Source organism: Natator depressus, chromosome 4, assembly GCF_965152275.1.
Source record: "Natator depressus isolate rNatDep1 chromosome 4, rNatDep2.hap1, whole genome shotgun sequence".
NCBI lineage: Eukaryota > Metazoa > Chordata > Testudines > Cheloniidae > Natator > Natator depressus.
In genome coordinates this window covers 40,096,426-40,114,514 of record NC_134237.1, presented here as the reverse complement: position 1 = coordinate 40,114,514, position 18,089 = coordinate 40,096,426, and the positions used below count along the sequence as shown (strand labels likewise).

General features: G+C 40.5%; 1 protein-coding gene across 1 annotated transcript in view; it reads left to right on the top strand.

The window, feature by feature from the left end:
* TNIP3 (TNFAIP3 interacting protein 3) overlaps nucleotides 1-4,748 on the top strand; it is a 65,651-nt gene extending 60,903 nt beyond the window's left edge. The window contains exon 13 of the mRNA XM_074950021.1: nucleotides 4,484-4,748. Coding sequence (XP_074806122.1) covers nucleotides 4,484-4,515 — 32 coding nt within the window. The 3' untranslated portion in view covers nucleotides 4,516-4,748. The remainder of the gene's footprint in view (nucleotides 1-4,483) is intronic.
* Nucleotides 4,749-18,089: the final 13,341 nt, after the last annotated feature.

Genomic DNA, 18,089 nt, shown 5'->3' with positions numbered 1-18,089 from the left:
ATTCTGCGGCTCTCCTTTCTTCCTTGTGTCAGGATCCTGAAGTCGGCCATCTCATGGTCACTGCCTCCCAGGTTCCCCTCCACTTTTGCTTCCCCTACTAATTCTTCCCGGTTTGTGAGCAGCAGGTCAAGAGGAGCTCTGCCCTTAGTTGGTTCCTCCAGCACTTGCACCAGGAAATTGTCCCCTACACTTTCCAAAAACTTCTTGGATTGTCTGTGCACCGCTGTATTGCTCTCCCAGCTGATATCAGGGTGATTGAAGTCTCCCATGAGAACAAGGGCCTGCAAGCATAGCAGTGGCTTGACTCTAATGGAGCTGCACCTGCTTTCTGCAGGGCTGAACCTGGTCCCTCCTCTTTTACTTTGTGCCTGGATTTTTGCTAGATCTCAAGTCTGAGGCTTTCCTCACTTTCTTGCAATCTAGCCTTGCTCTCATGTTCATGCTTCCCTTGTGGGGCACCAGTTCCTAAACCTACTTTATGTGCTATAGCACTCAGTGTTCTTGGAATTTGTTTTTATTTGCTTTAGGGGCAAAGGATAAAGAATTCCAGCAAGTGTACTTAATTCAGTTTATTTAGCAGGTGGGGCTGGCTTTTTTCCTCATCTAATTGTGCAAAATTGAAAAGATGATTTGGAAAAAAAATGGTTTTGGAGACTTTCCCTGAACCCTCTTTTCATAAAGATTTCTCTGGAAAAGAGGTTTTATTGCTCGGAGCTCACATGTCCTTGCTGCTGGCATGTGTTGTCTCTTTTGCTCCCAAGATGCATCTTGGGTTTGTTTTGATTTTGGCAGAAATAACTAGTGGTCCCCCAGTAGATATATTCAAGAAGCACACTTATCCCTTCAAAACCCCTGATCTAAGTACTGGAGCTCTTAGTTCTAATGTTTATATATTCATTATATATTTTAATTTGGGGTCAAATGATGCCTGACTTACTGCACAGGAAGAGGATAAAACTGTCCTTCCTCATCTAACTCCCTGCTCAACAGGCAGTACTGATTTAGTTGCAAGATCCTGGGAAGAATGGGAGTGGTTAGCTAATGCTGCTAAGTAGGCCAAGATGGGGTAAGCAGAGCTCAGCCTGTGGAACCATTTCACAAATGTGGCAGGACACCTGCACATCTCTAGAGGCAAGATGTGTCCAGGTACCCCTAGTGTAGTGCCACCTCTCATTCTCAGGAGCCAATTTTGCCTTTAACATACACATTCTTCTGCAACTAATATTATAATTAGAGCTGGTGGGAGAATGGATTTTTTTTCTGTTGAAAATTACAACTTTTCAGAGAAAAAATGAAAACCTGAAAACTCAACACTTTCCATGGAAAGTGCTGAAAACAGTTTTGATGGGAAATTATTGATGGGCCCAAGGTGTGTTTACACACATGCATATTTGAAACTGCACAAGTATTTCAAAGTTGGCCTTTATAAAGCTTGAAGCTTTTTCAGCAAACTAGGATGTATTCATGAGCTGGTCTTCACATGGGAAACTAAGAATTTGACAATTTACCCCATGTTTAGCTCTTTCAAATATTTTTAGAAATTATGCTCAAATAATCCTTTCTCCCACTATAATGCAAACCATCAACACACTCAGGATGACCTACAATTTCTGTTCCCTGAAACAGCAGAAGTTTTCATTTTCTAATTTTGGTTTCAAAATCCACCTTCAACTTAAGATCATAGAAAATGCCATATTGTTTCAGCTGAATACCAGTTGGAGATGACCGCTGAGAAAATATGAGATGAAATTTCAACAGTAGTATGGCTTTAAACGCTAACAGCCCACCTCCGCAATAGGATGTTCCAGTATGTACTCATTTCCTGCTTTTGCTGTCAATAAATGGTCCCAGCTATTTTAAATAGCTTCAGATGCATTGATAAGCTAATATTAAATTAGATTGAAGACATTGGGAAGATATCAAGGCATTTTATGGTAACGTGGTTTTCTCTGGTTTACATTGTGAGTTCATATGGCAGTGGTAATACTGGTACTGTCAATACACAGATGTTAATTAATTAGATTCTTTCCTGCTGGTTTCATGAAGCATTCATTTGCCATGGGGAAATTCCTTCTTTCTCATACATTATCTGAAGGAGATGCAAAATTAGTTCCATGGTATTTGTTCACTAATGTAGATGCAACAACTTTGAAAGTACTGTGTTTATTACTTGAGTCTATCAAAAATACGCTATTCGTGCTTAAGTGAGGGCCCAGTTCCCTTTGTCTGTTTTCACTGCAGTGCATTTTTGAAACGCAAACTACTGTGGGCCAGATTTAGACTCCGATGCCAATTGCTTTGCACTGCTGCAAAGCAGCCAGAAAGCCAAATTAACCAGTTTATCAAGGGATTCTTCTTGTTTAAAAGGTAATTCTTAAATTGTGGCAGCTGAATATCACCCCATCCCTGACCATCTGTGGAGGGAACATACCTGGAATGCCCTTGCACTTGGCTGATTCTCAACTGCTGGACTGTCCCTTTTGGGGGACACCTCTTTGCTTTTCTAATTTATGGCAGGAACTGAAGTGGTCCCCAACAGTTATTAGGATCTGGATAGACCAAAGGTGGATTGAGGCCATCACCACCTCAGTTCTGCATGAAGTACAGAGAATCTAGCTCTCCCACTGTAATTTTTTCAATAACGTTTTAAAAAGTTACAGATACTGACACTTGACAGGCACCTTTGAAAAATCTTTTTTTAGAAATAATTCTGCTTATAACATTATCTTGGTTTTTTACCCTTTCCTTTTTTATTACTGAGGATATTAACATGAAAACAGTAGACTGAACTCCACATTGCCTTGTACCTTGTATAGTTATTTATACCTGTGCAAAATAGGTGTAAAATGCTACCATTCCGATTTGGTAGGGTTTTCCGTTCATTTGAATGGGTGTAAATGACTACAAAAGACCCCGGGCCATGGAGAATCAGTCCTACTGCTTGCTTCTTACCTGAAATTATCATTCCTTCTTGTGACACATTCATTTCTATAACAGTCAGTGCTGATGCTACAATGTTATGCCTTGGGATTCAGCTCTCTGTACAAATACAGATTTGGAGTAACACTGATTTACATCAGTGTAACTGAGATCAGAATCTAGCCACAGGACTGTATGTTTAGGCAAATGTCCGCAGTAAGAAAAAATAAGGGAAGAAAATATCTCTCTGGTCTTGATCTTGCATTGTCAGGTGTGAGGAGGCCCCAGGCCAGCACAGCAGTCTACCTTCTAGACAATGTAGAATTAGGCCTAAATAGACCTTTTTCAGAAACTTACCATGAGTCATTGATTGCGCTGTTAATTCTGCTGCTATTTCTAATTGTGTGGGTGTGCCATTGTAATAGTACTATGATCAAAGGTGAGGTGATCCTTCCAGGTGTGAGGATGTGTAACCCACGTGGCATGTCAGCTGAATAGACACTACATATATACCTTCACAAATGGAGAAATATTCATCATCTAATTGGTATCCATCTTATACTCATCACTCACTTTATGTCTCTGTGATAAATTGGCTTCTAGCTGTAGATGTTACAGACAAAGTTCTATTATGAAAACCTGGCATTCCAGCAATGTTATCTCTTCATCTCCTGCCACAGATATGGACCTTTGGATTTAATTTCCTCTTCTCAGCATGTTCATCCAAATTCTTCCCTCAATTGGGAACCAAAGGGCTGGTAGGTTTTGTGATTGGCTTCTGAGTACAGGACTAACTGCATTTGGATGTCATTAGTACTGTAAATTTCAGAAGTAAACGACAGATGTAACATGTTGGAGCAGTACATTATTCCCTCTGATATAGTCAGAATGCAGAATACTCTTGGAAGTATTTCCTATTGTTGTTTTAATTATTTGCTTGTAAGTGATGTACTGCATGCTTTTTCACGGTCTTCCTAGCAACATGTTACAACATTTCAGGAACTTCTGCTGAAACTTCCTCAGAAAGGATGTATGTGTTTATAGTGGCAATCATGTATTTTCCTTTCTGTGGTGACATTTTGTCCACTCTCATTTGCGTTACTATCATAGACATATGCTTGAACCACTGATGTGCTAAGAGTTAATACTACTAGATTTGTCACTGCCTTGTACCTTGTGTAGTCTTTTACGCTTCTGCAAAGTGGACGTAAACCTCTGCCGAATGAGAATTGACACATTTTATTCCCACTTTGCAGAAGTGTAAAAGACTACACTAGGTGCAAGGCTGTGGCATATAGGTCCTAACATATACTTTTGCAGCTGGTATTTGAGAGAGGTTACAATTGACTATGAGATGGTAACCACTGACCACTGTTTAAAATAATGGCATTCCTAACCCATCTTGTTTCTCTTTTGGTTTATTGTATACTTGTGGGGACTGTAAGCTTTTGATTATATGGAACTTCAATTCTTCAAGGAAAAAATCAAGTAAGAAAAAGGGAAATTAATCACAAGTGGGTTAATATTTTTAATTTTAAAACATTTTGTATTCATTTACTTGCAGATACTTCCTCAGAGAAAGAAGTCCATCACTGAAAGCATACGACCTAGAGAAGTGCAGATGAATTACACATGCTCCCATACTGTGAAAGACTGGGAGCTAGCCTGATGTTTCCTTGTAACTTTATTGTTCATTGTTTTTTGCCTATAACTCCTTATGTCTCCAGTGCATGTTATTTGTACCTGGTGAAATCCCCGTGGGGATGACGGTGGGAGTGATGATGGAGACACAGATAGATCCTTCACAGATGTGATCTTCAAGAACTGGTTAAATTATCTGGGGAAACACCACTCCCTTCTCTTCCTTTTGTGGAAGATGCTGCACATACTGGCTACAGGGATCTATAGAAACATCTTATGATACAACATTTAACTACTGCTGTGGATTAAGAGGATGCTGCATCCGATTTGAATATAAAATGTTTAAGCACATTAATATTGTGATCTTGTGTAAGAATCACAATCCATTTTATTTAATTTCTGAAAATTATTTGTTGTGCCATTTTGAATTCTGCACTCATTTCGCTGCATATATATATTTATTGGAATGATAGCTCTTCAGAGAAGCGGCTGTCTGCTACTCTGTGTTTATACAGTGCCTAGTAGGAAGGAGCCGCATTTTTAGTGCACTTCTGTAATAAACATGATTATTATTAATAATAGGTTGATGAAAATGGCAACCCTACTTTTTAACAACATTTGCATAATAACTAATTGTGTCATATGTTCAATTTTCCATGGTAGACACTGAACCTGCTCCCATTTAAGTTATGGCCAATTCTTCCATTTATTTCTATAGCAGAAAGCTTGGGCCTCAAGCCTGCAAAGGATATGATCATAATTCTGTGTTTGTGCATATATATGTGTAAATGGAATATTAATGGAAATATTCCACTGATTTATACTGATCGTGAAAACAAGTTTCTACTTATAGAGGATTTTAGTAATTAATAATGCTAAGCATAATTGTCCGACCTTTAATTTGAGAACACAATTACATTTTAGATAGAATAGTTCTATTTAAACCATGAAACTTTATAGGAAATCAGCATGACAGATGTTTGGCAAATACTGCATGATGTAATCTGCTCACAGTATTACTGCTCTTTCCCTTCATATATTTAGTAGGACAGTTCTTGTAGGGATTCTGCCACAGTCTGTTGGCTCTGCCTTACATAGGGGTAAGTCTTGTGCCTTAAACATTAGGTCACATGAAAAGTCTAATGGATGTTCTTGCTAAATCAGTAGACATTTCTTAGTGTGAGTCTAATTTCACACCACACTTTCCTAAATTGTACCAAGGCAGAGTTTTCAAGTGGACCTACCAGCCCTCACAGCCATATGCAGGATAATTCCCACATTAATAACAATCCATTTTTATTCCCATTAATGTACGAAGACTTCTGCATTAAAATGATAACCTTCCCGGATTAAATGTTTTCAGCATTTGAATTCAGACCCAATGGAAAACAATCCCTGGGAAAGGATTTCTCTGCAATTAAATTAATTCCTCCAACCGCTTTGTTTTTTGCATTCAAGGAGACAAATCCTGCCCTTTTTGGTCACGCAGACCAAGAGGGACATGACCAAAATCCTAAATTAACCATTCTCTGGAGAATAACTATTTTTTCACAATTTTTTAGAAATCTGTGGCATAAAAGCCCAAGTGTCCATTGAAGCTGCTATCTCTGCATGGGTATGAAGCTGGCTTACAGACACTGTAGCAGCAGATAATTTAACTAGCAGACAACTCCTGATTAATGATTTGGCTAATAAGGGTGAGATCATGGAAAATGCTAATGCAGTGCCTTAGGAAAATCCAATTATAATGTAACCTAATTCAATTCAGACTCTCAGCAGGTGACCAGTGTTGTGGGAAGAATACCCAACGCTCAGCTGTAGTGAATGTTCAAAACAGACAAGCTTCTGTATATCTGGTGTTACAGCCAACAAACCCCCATTTGATTCACTTCAGCCCTTCTGCTCAACTATGAAGGTTGCGCCTTCTATTTGTGAAGCTTAACTCATTATATAGTTTGAGGAACCATTATCTGGCCTAAGCAGAGATGACTCAACATGAGTCATTCATGCTAAGAAACCAGAGTTTGCATTGCTAACTTTTTTTTTTCTTGGTATGGACACAGGGTTTTTAATGGTGAGTTGGCTAGAGCCTGATTCTGTAAATATTTACTTGCACAAATCTCAGTGATGCTAATTGTGAGGCTTTGCTTCTAATATGGTGGGAGTGGAAGGAAGAGGTCTGTTTACCTTTTATGTGATGCTACATTCCCCAAATCCAGGCACTGTCTTCTCTCTGAATTAGTGTTGTCACATTAGAACAGCACACACCAAAGAACTGGTTTATCTGTTTGACAGACAACTGGGGAGGGGTGGGGAAATCAATTAGATTAAACTTACTGTGATTCATTTCTACGGAATTGTTATCTCCAGTTCCAGTGCTTTGTCCAATCTGAATAATGGAGCTTCTTTCACGTTCTTTGGAAGATTATTCCACCTTTTATCAGATCTCCTGTTACTCCCCTATCTTCAGTCAATATTTTTCTTTCCCAAATATCATCCCATTTCTCCTTTTTAACCTTCCCATTTAGCTTTCTCCAATTTATTTGTATTGCAGCAGTGGATAAGGGGGACCAAATATGCAATCAAGGATGTGGCATACTTTCGTGGCAGGCTGGCTTTTTCATAAAGGTGTCTGTTGGAAGCTGTTTAAAGTTTGGGAGTGTTAAAATAAATTCTAGAGAAGGGAGATTAGTGGGCAGCATAAATCAAGCAGTCAGTGTTGACATATGACCATGATAAAGAATTACTGAGTCATTTTTTAAAATACTGAAAACGGAACTTTATTAGAATAAGGAAAAGAGCTCCTTGGGGGATTGGGGCCTTAGACTGTAACCTCTTTGGAGAAGAGAATTGGGTGGTATTCTCCATTGTGTAAAGTGTTATGTTGCTATGTAAATGGTCATTAAGTATAGCAAGAATGCTTTCAAGCAGCTCAGCAACGAAGACCTTATTTTCTGTGAAAACAGTAATTTATTATACCCAATTAATTAAAAAAGTGTTTAAACATGAGTTGTATAGGTGAAATAGACTATTCTATTTGATGGCCCATGTTGTACGCCAGCCATGAGTCTGGGGTCCTCTTGATGATAAAATGCCTTGAGGTTCTAGGAGCATGAAAGGCCATGTAAAAGCCTTAGTCTAGTCTAAGCATTAGCAAGAGTTTGGCATCACATGACTACAATTTATGATAAGCTAAAGCTCAGCCTCCCTAGCTCCAGTTTGTTTGTCTTGTCTTACCTTGATAAACTGCAAGTTACATTGGCAACCCCACCCCTCGCATCACCTTTGCACTGCGTTTACAATATACCTTTACTTTGGTTGAAATAATCCCCAGAATTCAAAAATGAGATTTATTTAAACCTGATCTTAGTATTTTAACTTTACATAAGAGATTTTTTTTTCTTCCCTTGCTGTAAATGGTAGACAGTGTCTCTGATTTTGTAGATGCAAGTTGAAAGGTGTATAAGCACCATGGGAAAGTAATGTATTTTCTTGATTAATAAAACACACTCCCACCATAAACCTGGGTGCTGGTTAATTCTGTATTTTCACTTACAGCAGCCACTGACTCTGTTTCTTCTCCACCTGCCCCATAAATAGAGAACACCCAGGTGCTTCCTGTTTTGAGGATTGCTTCTGGGAGAGCAATGGGCCTTTGCTAGTTACAGATCATGCAATAAGCTCGTGGGGACAGTTGTGTCTATGGAGACGGAGAGGTCAGACAAATGAAGGCAAACAAGTCAGGTATGTGGTGAAGCACATTTATTAAAGCAATCTGTCAATCACTGTGACACAAGACCTATGGGCTTGAAAATGTGGATCAGAATTGTGTTGGCCCAATAAAAGGCAAGAGAACAGATTAACTATCCAGCTTTTCCAGGACTGAAATGACTGATGGCATTTCCCATTGCTGATGGAAATGCACTTGGGCAGGGAGAAGGGTGATGTCATGGAGTGGAAAGCAGGCTTCAGGGTAACCTGATAAAAGGAGAGGTGACATCTCCGGGGGAAGAATAAATCTGCTTTTTGGCACCTCTCTCCCCAGTCCATGATGTCACTCAGTTACTGGTATGGGTTAGCTGGGCTAGGAAAGGAGATGTCAGGGAAATGTATTGGGGGTGGGGTGGGGGGGGAGAAGTTTCTGTTCCAGCCTACAGGCGGTGTTCCTTCTGCGCAAACGATGGGCCTGATTATCCGCTCACGGGGGTATAAACTGAGTTAATCCATTCAAGTCAACAGCATTACACTGCTGTAACTGGTAACAGCACAATGCTTCTGCTGAGAGCTGTTGCCGGTGCCCACCCTGCTCCCACTTACCCCCACTAACTGTGGCAGGGGCTTAAAGCCAGAGTGTTGCCCTAAGAATAGGCAAACTGGCATGGATTTCATAAACACCAACCTGACCGTTTCCCTAAGACTAGAACTTGCCCTGAAATGAATGCTTTTGGAGTCTGGAAAAAGTTCAGGTAACATCTTACAAAAATATTCATATTTGCTGGTTCTCATCCAGCCTGGAAGCTGCAAACCAGACCAGAAACTGGAGGTACTAGAAATATTGCTAGAAAGCATGTCTTAATATTCAGATAAAGCTCAGATGAGTTTCTGAACTTTTAGGTGCTATCCAAACTTAACCTGAGATTTACCTAGGGGGTTTATTGATCAGGTGCTGGCTGGGTCACACAATACCAACACTACTTCTTTGCTGACCCATCTAAAACTGAAGGTACGTACTTGGGTTGCTAGTCTACACACACAGACACACACACAGTCTGCTTGAGCTGGAAATTACATCTCCAGCTCCAGTGTAGATATACCCTGAATCTGCAGATCAAAATAATGGGCCAAATTTATCCCCGGTGTAACTCCACTGAGGACATGGTCACATTGACTAGGATGCTACGGGGATGCACATGGTATATGAATCTATATGGAAGAGCATAGAACAGACATTCAAATAGAGATGTTAATTCCACAGAAGTCAGTTGATTTATACCAGGAATGAATGTGGTCCAAGTGTGCAAGAGATGTGACTTGCCCAACCATATTCTCTCCAGTGCTTAATGTCAACAATTTCAATAGCAGCATTGTTAAATATTTCACTATGGATAATTTCAGCAGACACAGCCGGGTATTTTGGGACCATGGGTGAGGCTGAGTATTAGTGCTGTGTATCTATTTTAGCCTGATAGACAATTGATTTAGGACATGTCTTTGACCCGAAAAAAAAGTCTCCAGTATAGGAATATCCCTGTTAACCAGGGTTTTGTATTAACATATACCTGTCGAGCCATAAAAAATATATTGCCAGAAAAGTGCCAGTTAATCTGAATGTGCTATTAATTTAATAGTGCTCCCATGGAGAGGCTTTGATAGGGCTACTACTGACAAACTTTCCATAAATTCCCACTGTTCCACAGATGCTTATGACAGTGTCCAGTTTTCTCACTCCTTTCTCCAAAGTCTTTTACTTTGTAGTCACAGCAAACCATGCCTTTACATTTTATGAGCCAGTTGAGAGTTGTGAGAAGTAGAATTCCCGTGTGCAGGGGGCTTGGAATGCTATTACTGTGCTGACAGAAATCTTTCTCCCCCCCACCCCCCAAAAAAAAATAACTGAACCCTGATTAATAAAAGTTTTCTCTTTAGCGAGTGCAAACTTTGAAGCCCTAAAGCACTTGCAACCCATTTGTAGTCAAGTGTTACCATTAAAGCATAGATAAAAGACACATAGGAAAAGCAACCAAAAAACTTTCTGTGGTGTAGGGGGTCAAGGGTGCTGGTAGGAAAGTGAACTTCCTTACAGCTTTCAAGTTTAGTGTGAACCAAATCCATGTTATGAAAATCTAATTAGCTCAGCAGCTCTAGTTAGTTTCTCCCCATCATTGTGGGTCTGGGTATTTTTAATAGCCTGCCTAACTTTTGAACATGCTGGGTCTTTCCATCATCATTTTAAAAGAAAATGACAAATATATAATGTACATTGATTCATACAAATTAGATGATACGTCAATGCTATGCGTTGTATTTATAATACTGAGGACCTTCAGGACCACTAAATAAATGCTATTCATTCTGGCTAACCTTTGTTTAGAATATTTGACCAAGTCTATACATTTCTATTGAAGGGATATTCATTTCTATTAAATTCCATAGGCTGTTTAAAATAATTTATCACTTATTCTCTTAAATTCTGTAGTCTTTTAGAATACATTCTATAGACACCTATTGAAGTTCTATATCGTTCTCTTGGTTTTGTCACTATTAAATTCTACATGACTTCTCTGTAGTCATATGCAAAAAATGCATGCACATAGCTCAAGTACTCAGATAGCACTGTGCGTGTATGCAAGTTGTGGGTTGCATACACATGTGAGCGAAATCCCCATTTGTGCACACACTGGATACTTGCATGTCTAAATTATGTCCATTCAAGTGTGTATATACCCTTACGAAGATTTGAGCCTTACAGACAAACACAAAGTATAACACATGCTCTTTTCCCAATGTATGTGTTGTATTTCCTTAACACACAACTTTTCATGGTCCTTAATTTGAGTAGACGCAACTGTCCTGCAGTGCACCATGGAATAAGACTAACACATAGGAATGTGTTGGTAAGAGGCTGCTCTTTGTTTACTGGCCCCCGTCACAGCACGTGGTTACTAAAAGTTTTAACTGTCATATGTCAAGGGTCAGTGTCCACTGCCTCCCGGGGCTAGTGTAATACAGAAAGTGAATAAGATTTGTTTAAAGACATTGAGCTCCAGCTTCATCAGGCCTCACCCAAAGCAGTGCCGGTCCAAAAACTTCCCCCCCCTCAGAATATTTTCTTTTCTAGGCTAATAGTGTCTCCATAGCCAGAACTTCAAAGTACTGGCCATGAGCTTTTCTTTTTCAGCTGCTGTTTGCTTTACAATAGTTATACATCAGTGAAGGGGAAGGACTCAGCCACAAACTGGTCTCCACACTAGGGTACATCAGTCTCACTTCCATGACTGATTAGCCCCAGGAAGCCTACTGCAAGCATAATGCTAACAGACCCCAGTCATTGGCGGGCAGTATGGAACCAGGGACCTCTGGAGCTTAGTGCATGAGCTAAAAGCCAACTGGCTGTTAGCAGACTCATTTTATATATCTCTCTCAATGATCTCAGTGCCACTAGATGGAAGAGAACACCACACCCAGAAGGTGTGTGGGTTACATACTTCCCCTAGCTGAGGAAGCACGTCCGGAGCTTCAGAGTCTTCCCAGTTGAAACCCCGGAGGAGTCCCCACTTGTAACACCGCTGACAACCACCCTCGTCGGTGAGCGGGATTGAACCGGGGACCTCAGGAGCTTAGTGCATGAGTCTCTACTGCATGAGCTAAAAGCCAACTGGCTGTTACCTAAGGCTGTAGAGCAGATTCATTTAATTCTCTCTCTTTAAGTGGTCCCGGTGCCACCAGCTGGGACAGAACACCACACCCAGACGGTATGTGGGTTACACAAGCTTTGTCTGATGACTTCTTTCCAGCACCCTTTTGCTGCTCAGACCCAAAGTTATAGAACGTCTCCTATGGGTAACAGGAGATTCCTATATACTATGTTTATTTGACCCTGCCTTGTCTCAGGTTTGATCTTGTAGACCAGAAGAGTTCCTTATGTTTCCACTATCAGAAGGCCTTGTCTCATCTCATCGGGTCCCAAAGGATTTCCAGGGCTCATAATGTTTCTGTTCAAGAAGTAGGGTTGCCAGGTATCCAGTTTTCAACCGAACACCTGGTCGAAAAGGGACCCTCCCCAGCCCGGTGAAAATGAATGAATGAGGGAGGGAGGGTGGGGGAGAGAGGGTGAGGGAGGGATTGGGGGTAGAGTGAGCGGGACCTCAGAGAAGGTTTGGGGCAAGGGTGTTCGGTTTTGTTCAGTCAGAAAGTTGGCAACCCTATCAAGAAGCTTTGTGGACTTCTTAGTTTTTGACTTGCATTTCCTTTTCTCTGTACTGCACTGGTATTGCCTGGTATTCATTCAATGGCTTTACACTAATAGCATAATTCTTCACAGATCTGCAGAAGTAGCCACTAAATCATAGAAAGGTCTTGAGGTCTATGTAATGTTGTGGGCATGGCCATATAAGTGTGTGCCTCTATTTTATCAGGATCTGTACCTTCACCTTTTTAAGACACAATATGACCCACCTATTTGACTGATCTCCGGCAGAACCGGCATTTATCAATTAATAGCTTCAGTCTATAGGCTTCTAACCAGACTAATGCTTTTAGAAATCTTTCTTCAACTTTCTCCGGAGTTCTTCCCAAACACAATCAGGATATCCAAATAAAATGATACTTGTAGCAAATTCCGGTCTCCCACAACTTTGTGAATGGTTAAACATGGCAGGAAAGAAGTAAACTTCAGATCCTACCTTTGCTGGGAAGAAAGCTCTCATTCTTGTATTACATTGATTCAGTTAGTGTCAGAATCAGAGCCAGCCCCTACCACCCAACTTGATTTACAATAGAACCTCAGAGTTACAAACACCTCAGGAATGGGGATTGTTCGTAACTATGAACAAAACATTATGGTGGTTCTTCCAAAAGTTTATGACTGAAAGTTGACTTAATGCAGTTTTGAAACTTTACTATGCAGAAGAAAAATGCTGTTTTTACCATGTTAATTTAAATGAAACAAGCATGGAAAGTTTCCTTACCTTGTCAAATATTTTTTTAAACTTTCCCTTTATTTTTTAGTACTTTACATTTGACACAGTACTGTACTGTATTTTTATTTTATTTGTCTCTGCTGTTGCCTGATTGTATATTTGCAGTTCCAAATGAGGTGTGTGGTTGACCAGTTAGCTCATAATTCTGAGCTTCTGCTGTACCTGGAAATGTTAGAGCCACTCTCAGTTTTCCATTATTTTTACTTTAAAGGATATTTGTTGCAGGCAGAAGGTGAGAAGCTCTCAAAGCTCCTTGAAAATGTAACCAGTGCAAACCTTTAGCTGAGGATGAAAGCTGGTTGCTGATTTTTGAGATATAAAGACCTTGTTTTAATTCACGATCCCTCTTACAGCCTGTGATGCGGTGCCCACCCCACACTTGCCCTGACAGGGTTAAGGCAGGCCAAAGGGGCCAATTAGCCTATTAGGCAGCAAGCTGGGGGGAATTAAGACTGCAAGAGAAGACTTAATTAGAAGAAAGTTATCTGGGCAGGAACATTTGGGACCTATATAAGCCAGGAAGCTGGTAACAGATGGAAGTGCTGGGAAAGGCTGTATTCGCTCCCTAGAAAGAGGGAGGAGTGTTTGGGAGGCTGCGGAAATGTGCAGGCTGCAGTTGCTCCCTGGGAGGAGGGAGCAGTGAAGCTGGCAGACCCAGAGAAGGAAAGGAGAGCAGGTAGGTTAGGAAAGGGTTCGGAGAAATACAGCAAGGTACAGGGTGGAACAGACCTTGACTGCTGACTAGAAGATCCCTGAGCTGGAACCTGGAGTAGAGGGCAGGCAGGCCTGGGTTCCCCAACCACCCGTGGGGCAGTGCATAGGCAGGCTGAGTCACAAAGAGGCCGCAGCAGCTCCTGGAGCAAGAGAGGGGCTGAAGACAAAGAGACCGAGGTGGAGGGATGGCTTTCAGCCATGGGGACAGGTGTTATCCTGGTGAGCTATTCTCCAGAATGCCCAGGAGGAGGTGCCATAACTGTGGTGAGTACAGCACTCCGTCATACAGCCCCGCAGGGCTGCCCCTTGGGGACTGTTGAATCTATGGATGTGAGTCCCTTGATTTGGGTGAAGAACCTCACTCCTGTGAGGAGCAGTGCTGCCCAGGCTGCCATCAGTGAGACTAAGGTCACTGAAAGCCTGTTACAAGAAGGGCAGCTCAACAACATGAGGGTTGGTGTGGTCTCCTGAACAGAGCATGAGCCGAAAAACAAAAGGATGCCTGCATTTTAATCCCTCCCAGCTTTGACATGTACTCTATCTATAGTCTTGTTCATGGAGTTTAATCTTTCCTACACTATAAAATGGGTACTATAATAATAATGCTTCCTCACTGCCTAGTTTTAGCAATGTATGTTTGCATACAGCTGTATAAGTGGTCATAGTCCCCACAAGGCACGCACACACCTGCAGTGGCCTCCCAGACTCGGCTTATTTGGATAGTTCTCCCTTGCAAAAATTCTTAAAAGACTGGCATATTTGTGTGGACCCTAGCCCTAGCTGCCTGGACTCCAATTCTCCTGCATTAGGCAGTTTGGGGCTTATGAAAATTCTTGCATGCATATTTTTATATTAAAATAGATTAAGTGTCCCAAAGAATCTTGATAACCATCTTCAAAATCCTCAGGCCTAGTGGTGCTTACAATGGACGAATGTTGGTTATGTTTTCTGGGTGTGAAAATCGGGAGGCAAACTGATCAGGCATGAAAAATTGCTTCACCGGCCTGTCCAAAAATGCTTACAGTGACTCTACATAGAGTAACCTGTCTTTAAGTAGATGACTCCAGTTTTCCAGGCGTTTAGTTCAAGGATGCTCTTTCCATCCCATATATCTAATTTCCTGATTTTCTGTGCTTCTGCAATCGGTATTATAAAAATGAGGGGAAGGATTTAATAAGTTTATCCTGTCCGTTCCTTGCTGGTCTTTAGGACTTTGATTGTGAGCGTGTCTACACAGATTTCCTAATATCTTTAGGAATATCCATGGGTTCTCCATAAGACCATGCACACACACGTCTTCAGTTCCTTCTCCAGTTCTCTTTGCAACTGCCCATTTTCTAGAAATCCTCACTTGTTAGGATTTCCAAATAAATCTGTTTTGAATATCCTCCGGTGTGCTGCAGCGCTTTGCCCAGGGAAGTGTAAACAGAATTTCTCTCTGTCTTTTGTTCTTTATGAAACATTAATATGGGAAAAACCCATTAATAATGTTTACTAACTATACATTAACATGCAAGGCTTAGCTATATGCACCTTGTTGCTCTGGCTGATTTCTGGTGGCTCCCATAACATAGAACACAGTGAACTCCACTAGAGGGCTCAGGAAACTCTTTGAAGGGCTACTGCTCTATTCCTATACACTACACTCTTTTTAACCAAGAAAAGATTGCTGGTGTGGTAGGTATCCATAGAGTCAAACTTTTCCAGTTGTTACATGATTGTTTGTTCTTTGGATTTGCACATGTACTCAGGTACACTGTATTGGGCAACAATAGGGGAAAAAATATTACCAGATCAAATATTAGTTATTGATTCCCTGGCCAATTAAATCAGTGAAGTGTTTTTTTCAATGTAGAATTCATTTGTAATCTTCTGCATTGGCTTTTAACTTCCATTCATTTAAGACAGGAAGCACAGATCCTTGAAGTAGCTTTTGTAAGTAGACTCAGTAAAATATCCGTAATAGGAACTAAACACTGACTCAATGTCCCATCACAGAATTCACAACTATAAGAACAGTCTTGAGAACAAATTTGGAAATTCTCTCTGGAATATCTGAGTTGCCTGTTTGTCCCATTAGGTGATTCTTAGTTATACAAAGAGGCCGAATTTCTAGGCGCTAGAGTAGGCAACTGGGAATGGTTTCCACTCCTGATTCTGTCACTGACTTGTGTTACCTGAAGCAAGTCACTTAATCTCTCTGTGCCTCATTTTCCGCATCAGTAAAATGATGTAAAGTGTATTTAATATTTGCAAAATGCTTTAAGATCATTGCATAAGTTATTTTCATGTTGCATAAAGAGGGAGACTTTCTCACCGAAGCCTATTTGTGACTTTGTCTTGCGAGACCTAAATGTTTAGGTGGTGGGAATGCTTTAATAATATCTATATCTATTATACACACACAGCACAATCTCTGAAAAGAATACTTTAGTGTGTGAAAATATAGTGAACAATTAAAATACGACTTAAAAATTGAAGATAGAGAGCTGTTTGTTAGAATTGTTCTCATCACAAAATCCTGCTCTCAACAAATCAGATAGTAAAATAATCATCAACTGCATTGTGGCCCTTAGAAAAAAAGTGCTACTCTTTGCTATTTTGACCTTTTTCTGATAACCCACTAGATGGAGCTGTTGTTTTGATGGATAAAGCTCTTCCGAAGAGCTTGCTGGAAAAGCTGATAAAATAGGATGTAGAACAGATCTGCACTGAATTTTTCATGTCACAGAGCTAAGCTGAATGGCAGTTCTGACTTTTAGAGATGCTTCCCTTTAATGGAAAATGCCATTGGTGTTAAACTTTCATAATTGAAAAAGAAATGCTTTTTTGCAGCCATCCTTATTTGTCTGTTTCAACCCTCTTTGATTTTTTTTAATCTCTAGTTTGGGGCTGCTGAAAAGTTTCTGTGTTCATTCTTTCTCAAACCTTCCCTTTCCCCTCCACCTCCGTTTCATGGGTTTAATGACAACAGTTTAAAACAACTTAAAACACCTCAGTTATAAAACATGTCTAAAATCAGTGCACTGATAAGCTTGCTTAATGGGTTAGAGAGAAAAATATACCATTGGGAAGGGGGAGAAGGAACCAACCCTAAGCTTACCGTGCTTAACAAAAAAGCTATTCAAACCTTTAAGTGTGGGAAAGAAAACTAGGATTAAGTGTGATTGTCTATTAAGCATGTTTGTCAACTTTTTCTAAAAGAATAATATTATTGCGTATTCAGAAACCATAGATACATTCGCACACCACTGCCACCGTGTACCTCTGCATATGCTACGCGGGTACCCGTGGCAGCTCACAGAACTGTCTCAAACCTTTTCAGGAGCACATTTGTTCTCCAGATAACCAAACAACTAACTTAATACATTACTGAATAGTGTGAACAGTTTGCCTGCGAAGGCGTTATGCTTATCTTCAACATGGGTGGCGCAGGCAACAATGAGATTTTCCCCCCCAGAGTATAATGTGTAGTGACCTGTCCTAAGAATACTTCACCCTCTTCAGATAAGAGGGAATAAGTGTACAACAGTTATACAACATTCTAATAGGATAGTCCAGAAATACTGGCTAAATTCTGTTCTATTACCCTTATGTAACCCTTCGAACATCAGTGGAGTTGCTCTAAGTACCTGAGAGCAGAATTTGGCCCATTAGTTCTTAGGTTCATTTTAGGCTTAGAGTTTAAGCAAGCAAACAAAGTTTAATCTTTCTGTTTAACTATCTGATTCCATGGCAACAAATTTCCCTGGGACCTTGAACAGACCCAGTGCCATTCAGATTGGGATTGCAGCACCGGGAGTGTTTTATGGGAGAATTATTTGGTACCTATAAGTAGCTACTGCCTCATTTGAAGCTACCTAGAATGAGTTTGCTAAAACTGAAAGCTGTTAGACACAAATTCCAAAGTTCAAAAGTATCTTTCTGCAGCCCAAACTTCCAGAAGAGGCTTTCCAGAATCTGGAAACATCCAGAGCAGGCTTTGCATGAATCACCCAGGTTCTCTCAACAGTTCCAAGACACTCTTATAAACTATACAGCAGCACTCCTTAGTTTATAACATTTGTCTCCGCTTATTTTTCCTTTTTTAAATGTTGGATGTCAGAAAGGAACTAA